Source organism: Gracilinanus agilis, chromosome 1, assembly GCF_016433145.1.
Source record: "Gracilinanus agilis isolate LMUSP501 chromosome 1, AgileGrace, whole genome shotgun sequence".
Taxonomy (NCBI): domain Eukaryota; kingdom Metazoa; phylum Chordata; class Mammalia; order Didelphimorphia; family Didelphidae; genus Gracilinanus; species Gracilinanus agilis.
The window spans coordinates 113,917,894-113,928,340 of NC_058130.1; the positions used below are offsets into that span (position 1 = coordinate 113,917,894).

The 10,447-nt window shown below is 35.7% G+C and overlaps 1 protein-coding gene across 4 annotated transcripts in view; it reads left to right on the forward strand.

Moving 5' to 3' along the window:
- The first annotated feature begins 7,290 nt into the window (after positions 1-7,290).
- Positions 7,291-10,447, forward strand: part of TTC39B (tetratricopeptide repeat domain 39B) — a 43,088-nt gene continuing 39,931 nt past the window's right edge. For 3 of the 4 annotated variants that reach the window (XM_044657026.1, XM_044657023.1, XM_044657024.1), the window contains exons 1-2: positions 7,291-7,422; positions 8,322-8,398. In XM_044657026.1, the coding sequence (XP_044512961.1) occupies positions 7,304-7,422; positions 8,322-8,398 (196 nt within the window). In that variant the 5' untranslated portion in view covers positions 7,291-7,303. The remainder of the gene's footprint in view (positions 7,423-8,321; positions 8,399-10,447) is intronic. The other variant, XM_044657025.1, reaches the window with a different exon arrangement.

Genomic DNA, 10,447 nt, shown 5'->3' on the forward strand with positions numbered 1-10,447 from the left:
ATGTCCTGGAGATAGTTTACATTCAACATATCCCAAACTGAATACATTATCTTTTGCCCTAAACCCTCCTCTCCTCCAGACTTTTCTATTGTTTTCTTGTGTTTGTAGTTTTGGCATTTTCCTAGTTTCTAGAAAAGACTTTCTTCCTCATCAGAATCTGTAATCCTGGAACTAGGAATAAGGTTGGGATTGGGAAGGGAATGAAGGCTGGTCTTGGGCTCTCCAGAAAATGAATGCTCCAGGAGCAGCTCACCTATGAGAGAAAAGGGCAAGCCTTCCTATGGCATGTTGGAAGGCCTGTGTGCTAAAGGAAGTTCTATGACACATGTTATAAAGAAATAAAGCAAAATATTGATAATAGGGAGGAATAACAGGGATAAAGGCGATGGTTGAGTTAAGGGAATGGATGGGAATATATATATATATATATGGAGGAGTAAAGGGGTTAGGTGAGTAATGAAGGCATGAAAGGGTTGTATATAGGAAGGTAAGGGAATAATGGGAGTGTAGGAAGGGCTGCTCAAACAGGCTAATCACTGAGGCTAGAGACAGAGGGTACTGGGAGGAAATAAGGCTGGGTTCTTCAGGCAGGGAAAGTATCTCTATGATACAAGAGGAATTGGGCCAGTCAGAAATGATTAGATCGGGATGGAGGGTTTTCTCTTGTTAATTTCTAAGAACCCTTGAGGGAGAAGTCAAAGGTTCCTCCCTGCCAGTGAAATTGATGTCTGCAGGAAGTCTAGGCTGGGTACTTCCTGCCCAAGATGGATGCCTAAGTTTCCCTCAAGAAATAAAAGGAAGTAATTTTTTCCCTCTTCAGTCTTTGCCTTAATATTCAATACAATGATTCACCAGAGGCTTTTGTGTAGGTAACAAAGGGGATTTATTAATATTAGAGATAGGTTAAGGGAAAGAGGGTTTCAGCGTTTGTAGCTGCTGCTAGGGTGAAAGCTGGTGTTGGGGGAAGGGTCACAGGATTGAGGGATAGACTGAGAGAGGCCTGCTCTCCCAGTCAGGAAGATTTCACTGCCCTGAAGTAAAGTATTTATCAGATCACTAAATAAGGGGGTAGCTTGATTCAAGATGTCCTACTGGCCTACCGAAGCTAAACCCAACAATGTCCAAATGTCCCAAAGACAATAAGCACAGGCCAAGGCAGAAGCCAAAAAGCCAAAGCCAAACCCCACAGGCAAAAGCTCTTCAGTTGGAGCTTCCGCACTATTTATAATATCAAGCTCCAACTTTTTTTGTGAACATTCTAAAACTTCTAACTGCTAGGGCTGTTACAGTTGAATTTGCAAAAACAAAAACTTCTGCTGCAACCTTGCATTACACACAACAGTATGATTATTAGTAGGACAAGTCCCTAGATGGGTAGTGAGTGATCCCGAGGGGCTGGAGTTTCTGCTAATGTTATTCACCAGAAGTGAAGCTTCCCAGTATGTCACCCAATGCTGATTATCTTATATAAAATGATATTTGCTGAGAAGATATAGTAGGGACAGAAGTTACAAAAAAATCATACTCAACCCTCTCTACCCGCCCCCCCCCCCCCAATACTATAATCAGTGCCTCTTGGAGAGAATGGACTCAAATTTAAAAGTGGTTGGCAAAAATATTTCTCCCAACCTGAGGGTACACATTTCAACCCTTCCCCTACAGTTGGTGAGTTGATCCCTTCTTAGCTATGCTGACCTTTTATAGAATGGGATGTCTTAGCTATTGTGTGTCTTGGCTGCTTTACTGACTCCTTACCAGACTCAGATATTCTGAACTTTCTTTTTTTAGGGGGAAGAGTATATTCTCAGTAGTTCCCATTCCTAGTTCCTCCACCTGTGTAACAAAAGGAAAATGCAATTCTTGCAACAAATAAGCATACATAATCAAAAGAAATCCATACACTTATCCATGTATAAAATGTATGTCTTACCCTGAATCTTGAGTCTGTTAGTCCCTTATCAGGAGGTGGATAGTAGTTCACCATCATTCTTCTGGAATTGAGATTAGTCATTGTTTTGAACAGACATATCTTATTTGTGTAAAATAGAGCTTCAAGAGAAATTTTTTTCAGTAAAATGAATTTTCTTTATCTTTTTTATTATCATGACTAAAAATGCCATTTTCTTCTTGCAATTTAAATGTCCTTTGAAGTAACTTGGCTTGAGAAAACCATCATGTTTCACAATAATTTTGAAGGCCCTGTGCCTATGTCTTCACACAATTTTGTGGTTTTCCTTTAAGTAGATTTTTTTAACCCTTAAAAAAATAAAATTGAATATTTTGGAGTAACAATCCAAAAAACTGTACAAAGTTCCTTATTTTCCCCAGATAAAAGATTGCATGCTTTTCAAACAGAATCTAAATTGAAGAAATATTTACTTTTTAGTGGAGGGGAACTATGGTTTATAAATATATGCTTTGTCACGACATCAGCTATTCTCTATCAGTGGTATTGCTATCAATAGGTTCACATATTGATAAATATTCACCATTTATCAATAGCTTATTATCTATACATTTATAAAATGTGTATATGTATCATATATGTTATTAAATAAGCATTTGTTTCTTCCTTTACTTGTAGTACAGAAGTAGGAAGATTTTATTTTCTTAATAGATTATGGAGGTTTTCAAACAGACAGCTTTTTCCTACTATATTTATTATCTCTAAGTGGAGTTGTATGAAATTACTTTGGATATCATTCTCCAGTTATTAGTTTGGCTGTATCAATAACTGCAAGTTAACATCCACGTTTCTCCTTTAAAATGAAGCTTTTTTTTATATTTAGCAGTTCTGTAAATAGCTTTCTATGATGCAAGCAATTATTTTAATACAGATAGGATATTTGGTAAAAGCATCTAATTTTTTTTTTTAACCCTTGTACTTCAGTGTATTGTCTCATAGGTGGAAGATTGGTAAGGGTGGGCAATGGAGGTCAAGTGACTTGCCCAGAGTCACACAGCTGGGAAGTGCCTGAGGCCGGGTTTGAACCTAGGACCTCCTGTCTCTAGGCCTGACTCTCACTCCACTGAGCTACCCAGCTGCCCCGCATCTAATTTTTATTAGAAAATAATCTTATCTTGCTCACATATAGTACATAACATCCATTTGAAATATTTTAATATATTACATTTCATGATACCTACAACTAAAACATTTGTACAAAACATCTAGTGGTTTTAAAAAATTTCTACATTAATTATAGTACTATAGTATCCTAATGATAAATATAGTGAATTGAGTCTTAATTTAAGCTTTTTACTTTGTTTTTCTGTATTTCTATTACTTAAATTATTACCTTTGCTTATGTTTTTGAGCTACTCAGTTAGATTTTTTCTTAAAACTGTAGGGTTGTCTGTTATGAAGTGATATTTTTAATTTATAAAAATTAGAGATTAATTTAAAACAATTAAATTTAATTATTGAAAAAGCAGTTATATATTTATTATTCTTAGGTTATTTCAGGTATTAAAAGGTTGAAAATTTTTAACATCCCATTCTATTGTACTGGACTTGCCACAATCAATAACACTGAGATATTATGATACTTTAAATGTCCATACAAAAACTGTTTAATTTTGTGTTGGCCATGTTGATACCATCTGTGTCATGAGCCTAAAGCCTCTGGGATAATCTCACCATTTGTGTAGACTGTATTAAATAATAGCTGAGCAGTTTGCCAGATGGAGAGAAACTATTGTGCTGGACTTACTTTGGTTGACTTTGATGTGAACTTTGTTTTAATTGGAAAAAAGGTATGTATTTATGTGGGAGTTATATTTGAAAATAGCCCATAATTTTGATGATTACATCATGCTACTTGAGAGGGTCTCTCCTCTCTCTACCTTTTCTCAAGGTAGCATACTACACAATTTAAAAAACTCCAGATGAGATGATCTCTAAGGTCCTTTTCAACTCCAAATCCTATGAACTGGAGATAGTTAAGCATTCTTTTGTTTTACTAGCTTTTCAGAATGCATAGTTTGATGCAATTTGTCAATTTCTGGCTTAGAGGTTCCACCTAAAATGGTTTCTATTGTTGATTATTAAACTTGTAGCATATTCTCAGTAGCAGCTTTGTTTGCCAAATTACCCAGTTTGCCCATCTGTTTTTATGAAATATTTATCTGTTATAAAATACTATGCAAAACTAAGATTCCACAGGTAGTTTTCTCTTTTAAAACCAGTTCGATGTCTGATGTGACTGATAAGAGGGATTAATTTGTACAGATTTTGCATTCAAAAGTGTAAGTAAAAACCATGGGCTAATGCAAATTCTAAATTTATGAATCTTGATCTTTAGGGAAAACAAAATGGATCTTAGGTGTTCCCTAGAAGAATGCACAATGGCATTAAACTTATTTCTGAATAATAGATTCTCAGATGCCTTAGAATTACTTCGTCCATGGTAAGTTTAACTTTGTTCTTTTCAATTATAGATAATAGTTGTCATGCAGAGTTTTCTGAACATTTTGCCTTTTACCTGTTAATGTGCCTACATTAAGGTTTGTTTGCTTTCCTGATAGAACAGTGAATGCTGTTTTTTGTTGAAACCTATCAGAACTATGAATTTTAATACCCAATTCTGAAGCTTAATTTGTCAAAATTACACAATCAAGATGTTCTCATTTAGTTAAAATGATTTTGATGCCTTCTCATGCTTGCTCACAGAATGATTTTGTAATTTTTTTAGTTGTGAGCTTGAGTGGTGATGGTGTGTGTGAGTGTGTGTAAGTGTGAGTATGTTGGCTGAGACTAATATAGAATGAAATTTTCCAGGTTTTTTGATTGAGTTGATTTTTATTGCTAATTTTTTAGGGTGAATGTCTATTCTATTCCAAATTGAAGCAGAAAGGCAGGAATATATGTGTGAAATGGCAAAATCCAGTAATATATTATTTCAAACTCTTAAAAATAATTAGTGTTACTTCAGCCCAGTAACAAAATTAATGTTACTTCCGCTCAGTAACAATCATAATAAATCATATTTATGTAGCATTGTAAACTTGAAAAAGTATCTGTAGTGCAACTGGTACAGATTTAAAATTGAACTCAAACATAGATTTTCCTATAACAGTTCAAGAAATTAAGTTGAAGTAACTTGCCCAAGGTCATATAGTCTGATCCTTGGTCTTTTGACACCAAATCCCTCTCTCTCTTTACAATTTTTCATCCTTTTATTTTTACCTTATTTGGATATGAGAAGTGACCCCATCTCAGGAAAAATATAGTCACAAAGATGCAAGTAGACATGTGGTACAGTAGAATGAATGGTGGATTTGGAGTCTTAAGAGTCAGATTTTGAAATGTAACTCAATAGTAGTCAATAATCAATAAACATTTATCATGTGTCAAGTGCTGAGGGTACAAATAAGAAAAATATAATTCCTACCCATGAGGATTTTACATTCTCATGAACGTATAAAAGTTAAGTTGAAAAGGTAGGGTCAGACGGTCCAGTCATGTCTAGTCCAAGGATGCAGCTGGTAGGAAATGAAGAGTTGGCTGCGCTGGAAGCCATCTTTAACTGGAGGCTTTGGAAAGAGTCCTTTTTTCCACCTTCCAGCCTTCCAAGCAGAGGGACAGCAAGTCCTGAGGATACCGAATAGATGTGAGTTAATATAGCTGATGCTTCACAGGATGAGGAGTTTAGGGGTGAAGAGATTTCCTGGGAGCAGCAATGTAACTGGTGTGAAAATGACTTAATACCTCTATGACCTTGGACAAGTCATTTAACCTGATGAGTCTCATAGTTTCATCATCTGTGAAATGAAGTGGTTGGAACTGATCACAGGGGTCTCTTCCATTTTAAAAATGTCTGTAGGGGGCAGCTGGGTAGCTCAGTGGAATGAGAGTCAGGCCTAGAGACGGGAGGTCCTAGGTTCAAATCTGGCCTCGGCCACTTCTCAGCTGTGTGACCCTGGGCAAGTCACTTGACCCCCATTGCCTACCCTTACCACTCTTCTGCCTTGGAGCCAATACACAGTATTGACTCCAAGACGGAAGGTAAGGGTTTTTTAAAAAAAAAAAATGTCTGTGATTTAATTTCTCCTCTAGGGGTGATATATTCTGTTAGTGACTACAGTTGTGATACAAAAATTACTATTGTTCATTATCAACTCTATTCCCTTTTATAACCCCATTCGCCCAAGCTCCTTCTCTGGAATAAATAAGGATAGTCCAAGAAAACAAACCCACACATTGGTTGGTTATATCTTAATATATTCCTTACTTAAAAACCCATCAACTTTGTTTAGAAGTGATAAGCATGCTTCATCATTCTTCTGAATTTGTGATTCATTATGTTGAATAGAGTTAACAAGTCTTTAAAAATTGTTTTCCCTTACAATATTGTCATTTCTAAATTGCTCTCTGGATTCTGCTTACTTTGCCTTAGTTTATCTAATCTTCTTTGGGTTTCTTTGAATTCATTTTTTGGGACATTTTAATTTATTACATTCCATTATATTCACATAGTTTTTCTTTTTTAATATAATTAATTTTTTTTTCAGTTAAAAATCTATTTTCTTTCTCCATTTCCTCTTATTGGAAAAAAAACCACAAACAAATCCTTGTGACAAGTACTTTACATTCACTTACCACAATTTGTTCAGCCACTTTGTTTCCTATTCTTAGATACAAAAAAATGCTGCTATAAATATTTTTATTTATGTGGGCCCTTTCAATGACTAATATTTTTGGATATAAGGGTAATGAAAAGAAGAGGAAGCAAAAAGAGAGAGAGGGGTGTGTGTGTGTGTGTGTGTGTGTGTGTGTGTGTGTGTGTGTGTGTGTGTGTGTGTGTGTGTTTGTGTGTGTTTTAGGGGATCATATTTTTGACATATGGGAATTTTGTGCTTAATTGTTTTAGCATCTTTACAAGAACTGAACCAGTGAGCTGTTTGTTTGATCTTTGGTTAATGGAAAGGTAAAGATGTGGAAAAAATGAATTGCTTTGACAAACCTTTTTAGAAAATAGGAAATTTGTGAAGAATATGCCCCCTTGTGGGAAAGGAAAGATGAGCAGGTCATGCAAATTAAAGCAGAGATTTAAGACAGTGATTATAGGTTTAAATGGAAAAGTCCTCAAAATAGGTTTTTGGGGGATGAGTTTTTTATAGTGCACATAGTCCACAGCAAACCAATGATCAAGATAATGGATTAAATACTACTACAGTTGTGAGAAGTAATAGAATATATTCATTGTAATGTTTTGTGTGATACCAGTGCGATGTTTTGGAAAGTCCTTGAGTCTAATTTAAATGCTCTTTTACTTATGTCTTTTTCAGGTCGAAAGAGAGTATGTATCATGCTCTGGGCTACAGCACTATTTTAGTAATGCAGGCAGCAATGACCTTTGAGCACCAGGACATCCAAAATGGCATTACCACAATGAAGGAAGCTTTACAAACCTGTCAAAAGTAGGCTTGAATAATTTAAGTATGGAAGAAGAGGGAATACCAGCCTTAAATTTTGTGTGACAAAACCTATTAGAATTAATTAAAATTAGAGAGCTGTATTCTTCTTTGCAGTTGGTCACTTTACATAGGAAAGGAAAGGTAGATTTTAGCTCCTGTGCTCCTTTATTCTCTATATTTTCTGTGTTGGGATTAAAAAAAAAAAAGACTAACCAGGATTACCAGGTAGATTAAAAGGCAGGTAAATTTGGTGAAATGGTACTTTTATTCTTTATCTCCATCCATGATTTTGACAGTTTATTGGGTCGAACAAATAAGTCTTTCTTCATTTTCATTGTTTTAGTATTCAGGAAGGGCAGTTAAAATTAACCAATAATGCTGTGTTCTTGTTTTATGTTTTACATGCCCATCTGCAGCATTTTGAATCTTGGAATTTATTTTTGAATAACTTTGAACCTTTTTGAGAGCTGGAAATTAGATGAATTTAAAAATCATGCTTGTGGCTTTGATGTTCAAGTACAGAAGAACTCTCAGGAGAGGCTGTTCTTTTAGTTTTGAAATTCGTAAGGAACAGTCTGGTTTGGGTTCAAGCATTCTTCCTCTTCTCGTCTGTTGCCCCCCTCCACATTCAGAGAACTTCAAGTATCTGACTTTGTCCAAGCTTCTGTAGCTTTTGAAATTTTTTTTGTGTATTTACCACAGAAATAGTGATTATGGCCTGTGGGAATGAGGAAAGCAGCATGAAAGGCTTAGAGTCCCAGCTGGATCATACTTTAATATCATTGAGTTAGGAATACTATTTTGTGTTTCTAAGGGGGGTATATCTGAGTGAAAATGAAATGAATTCAGCTCAATTTCTCATTTTGTATCATTTTCTTCTTTTTTTCACTTGTTTGATGTAGGTTCAGGAAAAGAAATACAATGGTAGAATCTCTGTCAAGTCTTATTACCAAGTCATCAGTGGATCAGCTGAGTGAAGGTGAGTCATAGGGTCCTAAGATTTAAGGCTGAGAGGCACTGGAGAGGTTATTAGATCCTTGTGTGATTTACCTGGAGTTGCCAAGCTAGTAAGAGAAGTAGGATTTCTATCCTGGTCTTTCTGTCTTTTAAATCTAACACATCTACTACTTCAGTAAGCGGCTTCTCAAGCACCTTGAGGTGTTTTGAGAATGCTGGTCAAGCTAGACATTAGTTTGATAATTGGAATGTGTACACTTATGAATATTTAAGAACCCACATATTTTTACCTAGCTTTGGTAAGGCTGATGATGGGCAGGAGATCTCATAGTTTTCAGCTTATGTTGCCCTTGCTTGTGATGCTACCACAGTGAGGGAGATGTTTCAAATGTATATGCAGATGACTTTTTTCTAGTATTATGCTGAGAGAATAATGGCTTGCCAGGTTGTTGTTGTTGTCGTGGTGGTGGTGGTGGTGTTACTGGTGGTGTTACTTAAGTAACTGAGTCAGAGAATAAATTGTGCCATTCGAGAAGATCTCCCAGAATCTAGGCCAGACCCTTCATTTTATTGGTGAAGAAACAAGCCCTGGAGATTAAGTGAATTGCTCAAAGTCAAGCAAGTAATAAGCATCAGCAATGGGAGCCAAACTCATATCTTTTTGTTTGGAGCAAGTTCTCCCCTTACTAAGCCATCCTATCTTAACCTTTTTAAAAAGGAAGATGAGATTGTCCTGCTTACTATATAAACAAAGGACTTTGTTGATTAGGACACAGTTGTGCTAACTTAACATCTGGTGAAGAATCCTGTTGTACATTGTTGTATAATGCTATACATTGAAGACCAGTAGCCATGGTACTTCTTTTAAGTGAGAATAGCACCATATGTTACTGTCATTAGGAACTCAGTTATTTTCAGTGATCAAGTTTACATGGGACAATTTTAAAGCATAATCTCAGTTAGAAGGAAACTTAGAAGTTAATCTGGTCAAAATTGAGCCCAGGACAGGAATCCCCTAGATAATATCCTTTCACATGTGCTCATTCAGCCTTTATTTAAAAGCTGCCAGTATTGGGGAACTCAGTACTTCCCAGGCACCCCATACCATCTTTGTACAACTCAAATTGTTTGGGAATTTTAATTCTTCTGTATGGAGCCAGACAGACTAATTTGACATCTCTTCTATGTTATAGCCCTTCAGATACTTGAAGAAAATAATTGTGTATCTCTACCCTACTCTCAAATTTTCCCTTCTCTAGATTTGATATCCCTCAATTAAAAGATTTTCTTATGTCATGTTTTCCAGCCATATTGGTTTGCCATTTATTATTATGATAACAGGAAAATGGGCACTGGGACCAAGACAAATGTAAAATTCTCTCTTTTCTATTATTGTCTCATTTCCCTTTTGCACTCTCCTTTTTTGGTAGAAATGTGTCCTCCAGAAATATACTTCCTGTGGCTATAAGATGATTCAAATTCTTTTACCTTAATGATATATTGAGAAACCATGGCTAATTTATGGGTTGATAGTAGAAAAGAATAAATAAACTTTTAAGTACCTACTATATACCAGGCATTGTGCTAAACACTTTGAAAATATTATCTTATTTGATCCTCACAACAACCCTGAGTGGTAGGTGTTGTTATTATTATCTTTATTGTATATTTGAGGAAACTGAGGCAGGTGGAAGTTAAGTGTTCAAGGTCATATAGTAAGGAGATTGTGGGCATGAGCACATAGAAGAAAGCAGTTTATATATCTTCTGTTATCCTTAATAGATGTTCTTTTAGCAAACAAAAACAAATGGACCAGTAAGTGCCCTTCTACCAAGGCCTTTTTTTTTTTTTTTTTTTTTTTTTTTTTTAAAGTAAAAATTTTGATGTTTGAGCTTACTCAGGGAGCACTGGAATTGAAGTTTGTTTAGGTTTTGTTGTACTTTAAAGAGCACTTGTCTTAGAGTCAGGAAGCTTGGATTTGATTTCCTTCCTTCCTTCCTTCCTTCCTTCCTTCCTTCCTTCCTTCCTTCCTTCCTTCCTTCCTTCCTTCCTTCCTTCCTTCCTTCCAAAG